Here is a 17037-nt window from a genome sequence, read left to right as displayed (position 1 = left end):
AAAACTATCGTTAATCGCAACATTTTATATTTTCGATATTTCTAACAATAAGTATCGATAGTATCTAAATATAGTCCGATCCGAATTATATTTGGGACGGATGTTGGAAGACCTAAAACTACCCACTGTTCCAAATTTCAGCGAAATCGGTTAAAAAATAAAGCTTTTATGGGCTTAAGACCCTTTATGTGGAGATCGGTCTACATGGCAGCTATAACTAAATATAGTCCAATCTAAACCATATTTAAGTCCTATGTTAGGAGGCGTAAAACTAGTCAATGTTTCAAATTTCAGCGATATCGGTTAAAAAATAAAGCTTTTATGGGCTTAAGACCCGTTATCTGGAGATCGGTCTATATGGCAGCTATACCTAAATATAGCCCGATTTGAACCATATTTGGGTCCCATGTTAGGAGGCGTAAAACTACTCAATGTTTCAAATTTCAGCGAAATTGGGTAAAAAATAAAACTTTTATGGGCTTCAGACCTTTTATCGGGAGATGGGTCTGTGTGGCAGCTATATCTAAATATAGTCCGATCTAAACCATATTTAAGTCCTATGTTAGGAGGCGTAAAACTAGTCAATGTTTCAAATTTCAGCGATATCGGTTAAAAAATAAAGCTTTTATGGGCTTAAGACCCTTTATCTGGAGATCGGTCTATATGGCAGCTATACCTAAATATAGCCCGATTTGAACCATATTTGGGTCCCATGTTAGGAGGCGTAAAACTACTCAATGTTTCAAATTTCAGCGAAATCGGTTAAAAAATAAAACTTTTATGGGCTTAAGACCCTTTATCTAGAGATCGGTTTATATGACAGCTATATCTAACTGTAGTCCGATCTAAACCATATTTAGGTCAGATGTCGGGAGAATTAAAATAACCCACTGTTTCAAATTTCAGCGAAATTGGGTAATAAAGAAAGCTTTTATGGGTTTTAGACCTATATAGCAGCTTTATCTAAATATGGTCCGATTTATTGTTAAATCGTAGAATCTTCTTAGAATTTTACAACGATCTGAAATATATATACTTTTAAGGGTCGGAAATTTATATTTCGATGTGCTGCAACGGAATGACTAAATGAATATACCCCCTATCCTACAGTGGGAGCTATAATAAGTCAGTTGGAAGTCAATCGGATGCAAATTATAGAATACATTCAGTGTCTTATCGCTTATAATACCTTCCACCATAGGATGGGCGTATACTAATTTCGTCATTCTGTTTAAATCACCTTCAAATATGCGTCTGAGACCCCATAAAGTATATATATTCTTGATCGTCATGACATATTAAGTCGAACTAGTCATGTCCGTCCGTCCGTCTGTCTGTCGAAAGCACGCTTACTTTCGAAGGAGTAAAGTAGGTCGGTTGGGATTGTAAATTTGCCATATCGGTCCATGTTTTGATGTAGCTGCCATATAAACCGATCTGGGATCTTGACTTCTTGAGCCTCTAGACAGCGCAATTCTTATCCGATTGGAATGAAATTTTGGACGACGTGTTTCGCTATGACTTCCAATAACTGTACTAAGTTAGGTTCAAATCGGTACATAATCTGATATAGCTGACATATAAACCGATCTGGTATCTTGGCTTCTTGAGCCTCTAGAGGGCGCCATTCTTATCCGATTGAAATGAAATTTTGCACGACGTGTTTCGCTATGACTTCCAATAACTGTGCTAAGTTAGGTTTAAATAGGTACATAACCTGATATAGCTGCCATATAAACCGATCTTGAATCTTGACTTCTTGAGCCACTAGAGGGCGCAATTATTATTCGATTTGAATGAAATTTTGTTATGATTTCCAACAACCGTGCCAAGTATGGTTCAAATCACTTCATAACCTGATATAGCTGTCATATAAACCGATCAGGGGACTTGACTTCTTGAGCTTCTAGAGAGCGCAATTCCTATCTGATTTGGATGAAATTTTGCATGACTTATTTTATTATGACATTCAACAACTGTGCCAAATAAGGTTCAAATCGGTTCATAACCTGATATGGCTGCCATATAGACCGATCTTGTATCTTGACTTCTTGAGCCTCTAGAGGTCGCAATTATTATCCGATTTGCCTGAAATTTTGTACGACGCATCCTCTCATGACCATCAACATACGTGTTTATTAAGGTCTGAATCGGTCTATAGCCTGATACAGCTCCCATATAAATCGATCTTTCTATTTTACTTCTTGAGCCCCCAAAGGGCGTAATTCTTATTCGAACTGGCTGACATTTTACACAGGTCGCCAAAATATAATTTAATTGAGGTCCGAACCGGACCATATCTTGATATGGCTCTAATTGCAGAGCAAATCTTTTTTATCCTTTTTTTGCCTAAGAAGAGATGCCGGGAAAAGAACTCGACAAATGCGATCCATGGTGGAGGGTATATAAAATTCGGCCCGGCCGAACTTAGCAAACTGTTACTTGTTTTTTTTTTTTTAAATTTCTCCCACTGTGCGATGTGAACCAAACATTGCTTGAATGTTGGTCATAACAGAAGCCAACGTTTAAAATATCTATCCAATTGAATGAAAACTGAGTTGTCCTGGGAGTTTGGATCGCCAGTTTGACTTGGAATACCATTTGAGCCCCATCAAATAAAAGTTGACTACGTCAAGCGTTCTGGCAATCAAATCGAAAGAAAGGTCGCCAGTACGACTTAAAATGTCATTGCGACATTTAAATGTCATTACGACATTTCAATGTCATTGCGATCTTATGGGGTTCTAAATCAATATTTTGAGGCAAAACACAGGGCATGACCAATGTCCGGTTTCTCAATCGATTATTTCTTTTTTGTCGATATTTATGGTGGTAAACATAGGATATTCAATAAATAGTCATTGCTGTAATTACAAATGGTTATTTAGGGTTCCCGAAAATTGCATATTTTAAAGTGCAGCAAATGTCGAAAATTTTTACTTTACCTTTACATATTTGAATATTCATATTTTCTCTGTGTATCTGAGGTTTTTCTTCAATATGCATATGCGTTTTTTTTTGTTGCGAATATGGAGTAGACCACTTAGATGACTAAGAAACTAGTTGTCTAGTTAACATTGTCGTATAGGCCAGATTATAGCAACATTTTGTCTAGAAAGTCGGCTATAACAAAATATTGGGCTAAATGCCAAACAACTTGCAAAAATAAATACAAAGAAACAGTCCAAACAGAAACAGAAACAAGCCAAAGAAACAGAAACACTTGTTGTTGTGGATGTGCGTAGTAGTAATGCCAAGAATGGAACGTGGAAAAAATTGATTGAAATCCAAACATTGGAAATGGGAGAACGAGACCAGTGGTTCATCCAAACAAACAGAGCCAACGTTGAAATCTATGCCTGCTAATGCTTGTGCGTCCGTCCGTCCGTCCATGCGTCCGCTCGTCGAAGTGTGTTTAGGTTATAAATCTGGCGGCATTTGGGCCATGTGAGTTATGTTTATGCCAAGAAAGGCTAAAACAAAAATCATTTTGGAAATTAGCCAGTACCATGGCTATGGCCAGAGCTAACCATATATAAAATGTGCGTTTGTTTTCGTTTTGGAAAATTTGTTTGTTTGTTTTTTTGTTTATTACAACTCTATAAGCTTGACAAATTTTGCGTTTTCATTGGCTACCAAACTGAAAAGCATTAATCAAGCAAACACCCAAAAACGAAGAAAAAAAATCAGCCCAAAGCCACACAACGCCAACAAATAATCAACTATTTGGGCTTATACAAACAAAATGACTTTTAAATCATATTTTAATTTGAAATGAGGAGGCTGATAGATTTGCTTTATAAAAGCTCTTCATTTTCATAGCCATCTGTATGGCTTGCTGGTTGGCTGCCGCTTGACTAAGCTGTTGTGGATTATTTTTACACAAAATCCTATTAGCCAATGATTAAGTCTTTAACAAATCAATGTAAACAATGGAAAATAAATTTGCTTTTAAGATTAAGTGTGATGTTGGGCGGCAGCGAATGCTAAATACGCTTCCCCAAAAGCAGGCATAATAGATTTCTCCAAACACATTTTTCAATAGCAGCCAATTATACTAGGCCCTCATGATTTCTCCAAATATTTTTAGCTTGAAATGGAAAGCTTAATTAAGATTAAGTATGACATTTTAAATATTAATGATAAAAATCTTTGTTAAATCGAAGAAAAAGTTCATTCATTCTAGAAAAACTTCCAATCTAACAAACCTTAAATCCAACTTATCATGCCAAGAAAGCAGGCCTTGAAAATCTTTATCTTCTCGTCTTCATTATCTCTCAAAAGCTGTAGGCTAAACAAACCAAGCGAAAACATAAACCAATTGCTTTTGTAAATCCAAGGTGGTAAATAATTGATAATTTTTAACGCAATCGCTTAAAAGATGTTAACAAATAGATAAAACAATGCTCGTACAACACAAATTTACATGTGTCAATTACTTGCTGAAAAGGCCAAAATTGACAACAATACAACCATAATATGATCATTGAGCGATGGCCACAACAACACAATAAAACTACAGAAATCAAACAATATTTAGCAATCACATTAAAAATTAAACAAAAAAAAATTTGCTACAAATTTAGAATTTTAATGACATGGAAAAACCTAAAATGAATGAGCCATATCAAAACACATATCAAACGTAGGATGATAGAAATTAAGGCGTTTTCTCCCCATAACACATTCAAACTCTATGAATCTTCTTCCCAGAAAACGTCTAAAAATATTTTGTGCTGAAACAAAACAATTCGCATAAACCCTACAGCAAGGGAGTTGTGATTCAATAAATATCATGTAGAGTCCGGATTTTTATGCCAAATTGAAATTTTGTCTTCTATTATTTAGCAAAACGGTGTCATATAATAAAATTATGATTTACAAAATTCACTTGCCATTATATATAGACAAAATTAAATTTCATTGCAAAATACCAACAACACATTTCCCTATAAAAGATAGGAAAATTTAAATTTTGCATAAATATCCGGACTCTAGTGATTACTCGTCTTCACGACATGTGCGTATGAAATTTTATCAATTCTCCACCATAGGATGGGTGGTATGCTTATTTCGTCATTGTAACACATCGAAATATTGATCTGAGACCCAATAGAGAATAAATATGCTTGACATTCAAAGTCGATTTATCCATGTCCGTACGTCTGTCCGTCCGTCTGTCGAAAGAATAAAGCTAGGCGCTTGATCGGTTGGGATTGTAAATGTTTTGATATAGGTTAGGTTTCAGTCGCAGTCTGCCATCAGACTCACTTAGACGTTTTCGTCCATTGTGATACCACAGGAACAGAAGAAGGAAGATGCCTTCTAGTTCCTACCGTTGAACCATCCAGATCGCTTTAAAAAGACCAATAACTTGCGAATGTTCACATACGCTAAATCAGACAGGTTCTCAAAGAAATGAGAATCTAAAGGAAGATACATTCTAGTTCCAACCGTTTGAACCATCCAGATCGCTTTAAAAAGCATAATAACTTGCGAATGTTCACAAACGCTAAATCAGACTGGTTCTCAAAGAAATGAGAACCTTCTGACTGCTAGTGCGGGATACATACACAGAAGGTGTTCTATAATCTCTTCTTCTTCGATGTCCTCACAGCTTCTGCAAAAGTCATTGCTGGCAACCTTCAGTCAGTCAGCATGTTTTCCGATTACACAGTGACCTGCCATGACGGACACAATGACTGAGACGTCTATTGTAGCCAATGACAGCAAAGCAGTAGACCTCTTCAAATCTAGATTAGGCCACATAGATTTGAAATGCTCACAGCACAGCTCACAGCGATTGTATAGGGCAAGAGTGGTCTTTCTTTTCAAAATGTTGGATTTGAAGTTCAATTTCCTGGTCAGCAAAATGCCCAGGTAATTCGCGCTTTCTGTAAATGGAACATTCTCTCCACCCAAGGTGACAGGTTCCACTGTAGGCAACTTATATCTCCTGCTGAAAAGAACTACAATACTTCTGTCTTGGACGGATTTATTTGGTTGCCCAAAAAGTAATTGCGGATTTTTCATGTAGTCGGCGTTGACAAATTTTTTCACAGCTTGTGACTCTGTAATTGCATTCTTTCTTCTGTCAGTTATCAGCTGTTACTTTTAGCTTGCTTTAGAAAAAAAGTGTAAAAAAAGTATATTTGATTAAAGTTCATTCTAAGTTTTATTAAAAATGCATTTACTTTCTTTTAAAAAATCCCCAATTACTTTTTGGGCAACTCAATATAACCAGACCACTATCGGTAACCCACTTTGCTGTTGCACGTAGAGCTTCCTGAAGTATATCTCTTAGAGTACTGGGAAACTTTCCCCTAACAGCCATTGCCACGTCATCAGCATACGCGAGCACTTTTACGCGATTTAGATTTCCGAAACATGGTTTCTTGGACAAAACTTTTTAGAATATGAGAAAGATTATGATTTTGACAAACGCAAAAACTGGCCGAGCCTGGTGCATATATGCTAGTGTGTCCGCAACTAGAGTATAAAATAATGTCGATTCTATCTATCCGAGCTTTATAAAATACTATCTGAACCTTCTTTTCCTTTATATAAAACAAAATTATGCTTTGAATATGTATTTTCGACAATTAAAGAGCCTTTAGTGAAATACCATGCTACGAAAATAGCATATGTATATCACTTGGCTAATATTATAAGAATATAAATGCCTTTATCTGAATGATCTTTATTGGTCATGAATTCGCTCGGAGGGTTTAGGGTCATTTACGTTTGGGTGTTTCATATAGTCTATTCTGAAAAGTCTTTATTTCCGCCCGATATTGTCATGATGTCCGATTTGGGGGGTTTTCAGGTGTGAGGTGGTCCCCCAGACACTTGGGCCTGAAAAATATATCAGCATCGTGCTCAAATACTATTTATTTAAATCCCATATTGCCATTGGTTTAAGAGGAGTTTATGAGTTGAGGCGTCCTCAAACATTTGGCCCCAAAATTTTCGAAATGGGGCTGTGCCCCAAATATATGTCAGATTCGTTTTTTATTCTCAAATACCTTTATTTGAGCCCCACATTGACGTGGTCGGTAAATATGCTCGATTTAGGGGTGTTTTGGGGAGTGCGGTGGTCCCCCAAACACTTAGCCCTGAAAATATTGGGTTGCCCAAAAAGTAATTGTGGATTTTTTAAAAGAAAGTAAATGCATTTTTAATAAAACTTAGAATGAACTTTAATCAAATATACTTTTTTTTTCATTTTTTTTCTAAAGCAAGCTAAAAATAACAGCTGATAACTGACAGAAGAAAGAATGCAATTACAGAGTCACAAACAGTTGAAAAAATTTGTCAACGCCGACTATATGAAAAATCTCAAATACAATGTATTTGAACCCCATATTGGCATTGGCCTCAACATTTGACATCAAATTCGTTTTCTAATCTCAAATACCTTTTATTTAATTCCCTTATTGCAAAAGGCAGCAAATATGTTTGGGCTATGGGCCCTAAAAGCTATCAATATCGAGATCCACTCCCTTTAATATCCAAATTGTCATGGTGTGGAAATACGTCCTATTTGGGGGTTGTTATGGCGGTGGGACATCCCCTAGACAGTTTGTCCGGAATTTTGATATCAGATTCGTGGTCTACTCCCAAATACCTTTCATTTGAGCCCCATATTTCCATAGTCGCAAACATAAACGGTTTGGGGAGTGTTTTGGCGGATGGGACGGCCATTTAGTGACTTGGCACTGAAAATATATATGAGATTCGTGTTCTACACTAAAATACCTCTTGTTACAGCCCTTTATTAGAATGGTCAGCAAATACGTCCTATATGGGTAGTATTATGGGGTGGCCCCATAGATGCTTTTTCCCGAATTTTGATATCAGATTCCTGATTTACTCACAAAGATCTTCCATTTGAGTCCCATATTGCTATATTTGCCCTCTTTTGGGGGTGTTTTTGGGAGGGGCGGCCCCCCTAACACTTGTTCCCACATTTGGATATCCGATTGTTATTCTATACTCAAATACCTTTTATCTAAGCCCCATATTGCCATGGTCAGTTAATAAGTCTTGTTTGGGGGGAGTTTTGAAGAAAGGGTGGACCCCCAGAAACATTGTCCCACATTTGGATATCAGATTCGCATTATACTCACAAATACCTTTCATTTAAGTCCCATATTGCCATGGTCGGTAAATATGTCCGATTTAAGGGTGTTTTGGGGGTTGGGGTGGTCCCCTAACACTTGGTCCGAAAATTAGATATCAGATACGTTTTCTTATCCTAAATACCTTTCATTTGAGTCCCATATCGTCGTGATTGGCCTAAATATATATTTGGTAGGTTTTAGTGTGGGGCGGCCCCCCTAGGTACCCCATCCGAAATATGGACAACAACTTTTAATTTTTAGGGTACTATAAGAGAGCACACAAAATTTCGCTTAAATCGCACCACCGAGATCTGGCGTTTCTGAAAATTAGGCTAAGGGGAGGGGAGGGGTCCTCCCCCCCTTTCAGATATCAAGATAGGTAGTACCCTATTTTCACTACGGATCATATGCACCATCAGTGAACATTTCATGGAAATTGGTTCAGCTGTTTTTGAGTCTATAAGGAATACACAAACAAACAAACATAAATTGATTTTTGTATATAAGATAAGATAAAACTTCTGTTAGGATTTTTTATATTATGCCAATCGGTAGAAACAGTTTAGAGACTTGCCAAATGCTCTGGGCTACCCGAACTTAACCCATTTTTGCTTTTTTTTTTTGACTAAAACAATTTAAATTTTTCTATGAAAATCAGGTAATCTCTTGAAAAGGCCCCACTTCGTTTATCTTTACACATAATATCATCGCCATCCCTGTTTTTTTCAGATGAAAATTTTCATATTTTTGCAAATTTTGCTTGTCATTCAATCGCGCCATAGAATTTTATTTATATTTAACGATCTCATAAATTTGTGGCTATTTTCGCATGAACATTTCTAAGTTTTATGTGTGCTATTTTACAAACAATTGCAACGGGCTGGCTCTTATTAATGATGCATAAGAAAAAGTATAATTGAGACTGACTAGAAAAACAAATTAAATATATTGGAAAAATTTTTTTTGGAAAAAACCTAGGCCTAGTTAAATAAGGCTTCAGCATTGACTTTAAGTCATAAGAAGGGCTTAAAAAATAATTGGCATAACAATTTTTTTGAGGCATTAGGTAATATGATTTACAGGCTTTCTTTCCTATATAGCCTAATATGCTTGGCTTTCATCACAATTTAGAATATAGTTTCTGTTTTAGTATTTCCCGAAACAATTGGTGGGCTCTATGGGCTGTCAATATAAATATTTGTTGGTAATTCGCCAGAAATGCACCGACAAAAAAAACGAATATGGCAAATTGCAACGATTAAGACAAATCACCAACTCAGGGTAAATAAATTGTAACAAACCAAAATAAGAATTTGTGTTCACAACCCGTAATAGCAGGCAAACGACCCACAGTCAAAAGATCAAAGAAATTATAAAATTCTCGAATTGCAAATTTACATATGAGTTTTTTTCTGTTGCGGTTTTTTTTCGGGCAAAATAGACTGTTTGGCTGTAAATTCTTTGAAATTTCAACGAAAATGAAAATGATGGAGTACCTAGAGAAAGGAGGACGTATGGCAGAGGCGCGCATCGTCATACCATACCCATAAAGTGTGGCAAGCAGACACTCATTCTCATTTTATTTGCATTGGACAAATGCTTATGCTAGCTCAACAGATGCTCCGACTGCAAAATTGAAAATATTTGTGTTGCGGCGTTTTTTTCTACTCATTTTTTTTCATTATTAAATAATTTCAAATAGCTTTAGTTTTGAGGCCAATCCCAACGCTGATGGCGACACTATGAGTGTTTGAATGCGCGATCATCGCTGTTAGTTATGCTTGACAGCGGGGTAGGGTCCACCATCAGCACCACCACGACCACCGCCATCACTCTCAGCGATCTTGCCAGACAATGAGTCAACCAACGTACGAGGCATGGCTATCTTTTGCATCGCTCAACAACCATCCGCAGTCATACACATCTAACATCTATACGCCGTGTTTGAAGAACAAAAACAAGAAAACCAACAACAAACCAAAAAACGGATTAAACCTACGAAAAGACACAATCAAATAGTGTTGGAGATAAGATGAATTATGTTATGTGTCAGCTGAACTAGGTATGAGGTTGAAAAGGCCAATAGGCACTGAAAGAAATACACCAAAGAAAAGGATGAAGGTCAAAAATACAAACATTTATATATGGGAATCAATGTTAGAGGTTAAAAACTCAAGAAAAAAAACATTCCCAATTTGTAAAAAAAAACTTACAACCATCAACATTATTAAACTTTTGCCTGTCACTATTAAGCGTATATCTCTTTGAAGGATATTCAAAACAAAAATCTGCCACTTGCCTTAACCCGCTTCCAGAGAAAAATAAACTCGCATGCATTTTTATTGAATTTATGAACATCAAGACCACAAAAAAAAACTTTAGCATGCAGTTGGTGGAACGTAAATGAAATGCTCATGGAATAATTGAAAATTGTTGCATTAGTGTTGGAAGTAGTGCAACAGATTCTATGCATTCTTAATAGGAATCAATGCATTTAAATAGAATTCATTATAAATGGTCTTGGAAAAAATGTTTGCAGGCACAACACCCTCTTTTTATTGAATAATAATAAATCATTTATATATGTGACACACTTAACAAAACAAGCAAATGATAAAAATATGCAAATTAAAGAGGGGAGTAAAATTGAATTAACAAATCGATTACTTCATACCATTTTTATAAAAAAAAATAATAATGAAAAATTTTTAATAAAAAAAATTGTGAAAATATCCTGCAATGGAATCTCAAATCAAATTTCGACAAAACAAAGATACCATTTTTTTTTTCTTTTTTTTAATTTTGTAAATTTTTTTTTTTCAATTTTTTTGGTTTTGCAATTGGATATCATCCGATTGTTTAGAGCAGCAGCTGGGCTAGTGTTTTATGTTGTAAAAGTTGAATGTCTTCATTTGGTAGAAATATATGAGGTGGAGTAATCTTCTTTCATGCTGCGCTACAAAAGGAGGATACTCTTTAGAGCATAGTTTCAATCTATTGGGTTGCCCAAAAAGTAATTGCGGATTTTTTAAAAGAAAGTAAATGCATTTTTAATGAAACTTAGAATCAACTTTAATCAAATATTCTCTTTTTACACTTTTTTTCTAAAGCAAGCTAAAAGTAACAGCTGATAACTGACAGAAGAAAGAATGCAATAACAGAGTCACAAGCTGTGAAAAAATTTGTCAAAGCCGACTATATGAAAAATCCGCAATTACTTTTTGGCAACCCATAGAAGACATCACATTTTTGACAACTCCTACTGCTGAGTTTGGGTGGTACCAAACGAAATCTCGATCTAGGAAAACAGTCAAATGCTACTGCAAAACAAAAATACATTTTCTGACTTACTCTAAAAAAGGATTTTTTGTTTTCTATTTGTAATAAGGGTGATTTTTTAAGAGCTATAGGAAAGTTTTTCAAAGAAAAAAAAAACATAAAATTCTGAAAAATTCATTAAATCTTTATTTGAACCGATAGTACGGTCCATATAATTTAATGTTTGAAGATTATTTCATGCAACATTTGCATGACCGTGACTGAGCCTCAAATGGTCCATCCGCTTAGTCCTATTCAGCATACTCTTTCCAACATTTTGGCCGGTATCTCCCGAATAAGTGCTTCAATGTTGTCTTCCAATGCGTCAATTGAAGCGGACCTGTCTGTATAGAATTGAGCTTTAAGATAGCCCCACAAAAAAAGTCTAAAGGCGTTCAATCGCACGATACAGGCGGCCAATTGACCTGTCCCGATCATCCATTGTTATGCGTCCAGTGTGGCATGTGGCACCGTCTGGTTGAAACCACATGTCATGCTAGTCAAGCTCTTGCATTTTGGGCAAAAAAAGTTGGGCATTATTTCATTTACAGTTACGTTACGATTCGCGTCAACTGTAAGAAGTACGGTCCAATGATGCCACCAGCCCATAAACCGCACCAAACGGTGTCTTTTTCTAGATGCATTGTTATCTCTCGCGTTGCTTTTGGCTGATCTTCTCTCCAAAATTGACAATTCTGCTTATTTACGTACCCATTGAGCCAAAAATGAGCTTCGTCGTAAGATGAAAGCAGCGCGCGATGAACTTTCTTAACACAGCACCCATTTTGATAATAAAACTCTATAACTTGCAAGTGTTTTTCGTTTGTAAGACGATTCATGGTTGAATTATAGATCAAACTGACGATGTTTGACAGAGAAACAAAACATGAAACGTGCGTGAACTGTTTAAACCAGTTTTGCTAAAAAGAAAAAAGCTAAAAAATCACCCTTTAGAACCAGATTATCCTATGGTCTGGAGCTCAACAATATCAGATTGGATGAATTATCTCAAGACAGAATAAATTTAGCTCACAACGTGTGGATTTTTCTAATTTAATATTTTTTTTGTTTTTGTGTTTTTGATGACCAATGTGAATATTTAATGTTTTTTTGTTTTGTTGATGGGCTTTTTTGGTCAGGTTGAGGATTTTTTAAATAAAACAAATCGTTTTCATTTTTTCTCTCGACGTTTCGTTGGTTATTTTTTCCAACTTCATCAGGACAGAGTTTATTGAAGTTCCTGTTTAAAGTGTTCTTGTATAAAGTATATGTTTTGTATTGCTTAGTTTTTTCATTTAGACTTACGATTAATTTTACATCTTCGTTGAATTACTTATATTACTATAAAAACTGGACACCACGACACAGAAAATATAATAATATAAATAATTGCACTTTGAGGGAAGTATATAAAGTCTAAACTTATTACTAATATCACAGAACAGTCGTTTTCAAGTTATTGCAATGGAATACTGCAGCTTAGTGTTGTCTTTGTCTTCTTTGGTGTTTATCGACTCTTTAAGTCTTTGTTGAATCCGTAGGCTCTCTAATGTGTATCGCTTGTTCTCTATTTTCTCTCTGTCAAGTACTCTTACTGTCTTAAAGTTTGCCGCATGTCCGCTCTCTTTTATATGTTGTGCTAGTGCTGTCGATTGTCTCCCTTTTCTTATGTCGGCTTCGTGCTCAGCCAACCTAGTGCCTAGTGTGCGTCTGGTGGTTCCCACATATTTTTTGTTGCATTTTTCTTGTTGATCTCCATCACACGTAATTTCGTATACGACGTTGCTTAGTTTGAGTTTGTCTGTTTTGGTTGTTGTTCCTTTTTTCCTGAATATTTGGTTTAGAGTTTTGTTTGATTTATATGCTGTTGTTGAGTTTTCGTCAAGTATGATATTTCTCAAAGATGCGCGGTCGGTAAGCTTAGGGATGTACGGTACACTGTAAAATTTTTTCGTCGTTGATGGTTTTTCTTCATGGGGTCGTTTGGATCCGTTGGTGACGTCGCGAATTAAATTATTTATTAATGCCATTGGATAATTGTTCTGTTTTAAAATTTGTTGTATTTTATTTATGTTGTCTGCTTTGAAACGTTCATCGCTTAACAGTAGAACTTTGTGGATGAAGTTCTTGGCCGTATTAATTTTCGTGCTGTGTGGTTGCGTAGAGTTATAATTAATCATTCTTCCCGATGCTGTTGGTTTCGCGTACCAGTTTGTTATTAACGTATTTCCATTTCTTATTATCTTCATATCCAGGAACGGTAACTCTGCACGAGTTTCCTTTTCTATCGTAAATTTTAATTTGTTGTGATACGCGTTCATTAATTTCATTATCGTTGTTTCATCTTTTTTGTTTATCACCGCGAACAGGTCGTCTACATACTTCACTATAAATTTTACCGTTATGTTCATACTCTGCAGTTCGTCCATTACGTCGTCCAAAAGGGTGTCAAGTACAATATCCGCAATCGTTGGTGAGAGTGGGTTCCCCATTGGCATACCATAAGTTTGTTGGTAAAGTTTTCCAGCATACGTGAAGTAATTGTTATCTTTCAGGCAGAAATTGAGAATTTTGAGGAATGTCTGTCTTGGAATGGTGGTATTAACCCGAAGTGTATCCCATTTATCCATAATTTTCTTAATGGCTAGATATATCGGTATGTTAGTAAATAACGATACCACGTCGAAGGAGACGATAATGTCATCTTTATCCAAAGTGATAGATCCGAGTTGTTGTTTCAGTTCTAGAGAGTTTTTAACATTGTATTCCGTCGAAATTATAGTTTTTAGTATGTTTCCAATGTGTTTCGAAAGAGCATAGCAGGGGACGTTCATTGACGAAGATATAGGCCGGAGGGGAGTGCCATCCTTATGAATTTTCGGCAGTCCGTATAGTTCTGGCGATTGCGGTGAAATGCTGTCTAATTTAGTTTTTTCCCATTTTGTTATATGTTTACTTTTGAATAGTTCCATGATAATTTTATTGTTAACTTTTTGGAGTTTCTCCGTAGGATCCACGTCGATTGGTCTATAGGTTGTTTTATCCGCAAGTAATTGGTTCATCTTCTGGTGATATTCCTTCTTTGACATGACTACTGTTTTGTTCCCCTTGTCTGCAGTTGTGACCATAATCGTGTCTCTGTTTGCATCAATTATCTCCTTTGTTTCTTCATAGATTCCTAATATGAATTTCTCTCTGTCATCATTTCTCATGCTTCGCTTAAAATTCGTAATTCTATTAGCTATTTTGGACCTAGCTATTTCTTTCTCCCGGACGTCATCTATATTCTGCACCCACTGTTCAATGTCCGCGATAAGTGGAACTGGTGCAAAATTGTCTTTGTTGACTGGGAGTGCAAATTTTGACCCCATAGATAGTAGCCATTTACACTCTGTCGGAAATGTTACTTCTGTTTTATTGACAAACCAATTGTCATTGAACCGTAGATTATGTTTCGAGAATTTATCCGATCTTATTTTATTTAATTTCGCTGAGTGTATTTCCTTTGTCCTAGTTTTTATATTCTTATATCTATCCCATTGTCCATTCTTGAAAATTGAGAGTTCCGTTTCGTTCAGTGTATTGCTTATATCTCCCTCTATCTTTGCTATCCCTTGTTTTGTTTGTTTTATATGTATGTGCGTTTCTCTTATTTCTACATTGAGTAGCTTTGAGTTTAGTTTTGCGAGTATCTTCTCTGTTTCTGTTTTTGTTGTTGTCAGTCGGAATAAGTTGGTGATGTTCTTTGTTTGATTGTGTAAGTGTGTTGGTGTTACATTTGACTTTCTGCATGTTAGGAGAAAGTTGCTTCTCTCTGTCAGTTTCGCAAGCTTTGTTATTGATCGGCAGTATTGTTTGAGTACAAAGGTCGTTTCTGTGTTGTACTTACATTTTGTGTGTTGAAAGAAGTTGTTCATGTTGATGTTGTTGTTCGTTGTAGACAGTGTTTGTTGCATTTTCTGTATGTATCGGCAGGCCCTCCGAATGAAATATTTTGTTTTTGTGTTTTTGATGACCAATGTGAATATTTAATGTTTTTTTGTTTTGTTGATGGGCTTTTTTGGTCAGGTTGAGGATTTTTTAAATAAAACAAATCGTTTTCATTTTTTCTCTCGACGTTTCGTTGGTTATTTTTTCCAACTTCATCAGGACAGAGTTTATTGAAGTTCCTGTTTAAAGTGTTCTTGTATAAAGTATATGTTTTGTATTGCTTAGTTTTTTCATTTAGACTTACGATTAATTTTACATCTTCGTTGAATTACTTATATTACTATAAAAACTGGACACCACGACACAGAAAATATAATAATATAAATAATTGCACTTTGAGGGAAGTATATAAAGTCTAAACTTATTACTAATATCACAGAACAGTCGTTTTCAAGTTATTGCAATGGAATACTGCAGCTTAGTGTTGTCTTTGTCTTCTTTGGTGTTTATCGACTCTTTAAGTCTTTGTTGAATCCGTAGGCTCTCTAATGTGTATCGCTTGTTCTCTATTTTCTCTCTGTCAAGTACTCTTACTGTCTTAAAGTTTGCCGCATGTCCGCTCTCTTTTATATGTTGTGCTAGTGCTGTCGATTGTCTCCCTTTTCTTATGTCGGCTTCGTGCTCAGCCAACCTAGTGCCTAGTGTGCGTCTGGTGGTTCCCACATATTTTTTGTTGCATTTTTCTTGTTGATCTCCATCACACGTAATTTCGTATACGACGTTGCTTAGTTTGAGTTTGTCTGTTTTGGTTGTTGTTCCTTTTTTCCTGAATATTTGGAAACACATTGGAAACATACTAAAAACTATAATTTCGACGGAATACAATGTTAAAAACTCTCTAGAACTGAAACAACAACTCGGATCTATCACTTTGGATAAAGATGACATTATCGTCTCCTTCGACGTGGTATCGTTATTTACTAACATACCGATATATCTAGCCATTAAGAAAATTATGGATAAATGGGATACACTTCGGGTTAATACCACCATTCCAAGACAGACATTCCTCAAAATTCTCAATTTCTGCCTGAAAGATAACAATTACTTCACGTATGCTGGAAAACTTTACCAACAAACTTATGGTATGCCAATGGGGAACCCACTCTCACCAACGATTGCGGATATTGTACTTGACACCCTTTTGGACGACGTAATGGACGAACTGCAGAGTATGAACATAACGGTAAAATTTATAGTGAAGTATGTAGACGACCTGTTCGCGGTGATAAACAAAAAAGATGAAACAACGATAATGAAATTAATGAACGCGTATCACAACAAATTAAAATTTACGATAGAAAAGGAAACTCGTGCAGAGTTACCGTTCCTGGATATGAAGATAATAAGAAATGGAAATACGTTAATAACAAACTGGTACGCGAAACCAACAGCATCGGGAAGAATGATTAATTATAACTCTACGCAACCACACAGCACGAAAATTAATACGGCCAAGAACTTCATCCACAAAGTTCTACTGTTAAGCGATGAACGTTTCAAAGCAGACAACATAAATAAAATACAACAAATTTTAAAACAGAACAATTATCCAATGGCATTAATAAATAATTTAATTCGCGACGTCACCAACGGATCCAAACGA

General features: G+C 35.8%; 1 protein-coding gene across 1 annotated transcript; it reads right to left on the bottom strand.

Annotated features, from left to right (window-relative positions):
- Window positions 1-12892: 12892 nt before the first annotated feature.
- Window positions 12893-14653, bottom strand: LOC131996702 (uncharacterized). Its single transcript, XM_059366448.1, has one exon. It carries the CDS (start codon window positions 14651-14653, stop codon window positions 12893-12895), a length of 1761 nt encoding a protein of 586 aa, XP_059222431.1.
- Between the last annotated feature and the right edge of the window lie 2384 nt (window positions 14654-17037).

This window comes from Stomoxys calcitrans, chromosome 4, assembly GCF_963082655.1.
Source record: "Stomoxys calcitrans chromosome 4, idStoCalc2.1, whole genome shotgun sequence".
Classification (NCBI taxonomy): Eukaryota; Metazoa; Arthropoda; class Insecta; order Diptera; family Muscidae; genus Stomoxys; species Stomoxys calcitrans.
The sequence above is the reverse complement of the archived record's forward strand: the minus strand, read 5'-3'. Positions and strand labels throughout refer to the sequence as shown.

What these genes read in the sequence shown, in the direction of transcription:
- LOC131996702 (XM_059366448.1), bottom strand. Translation starts at nt 14,653, where the DNA reads ATGAGAAATGATGACAGAGAGAAATTCATATTAGGAATCTATGAAGAA.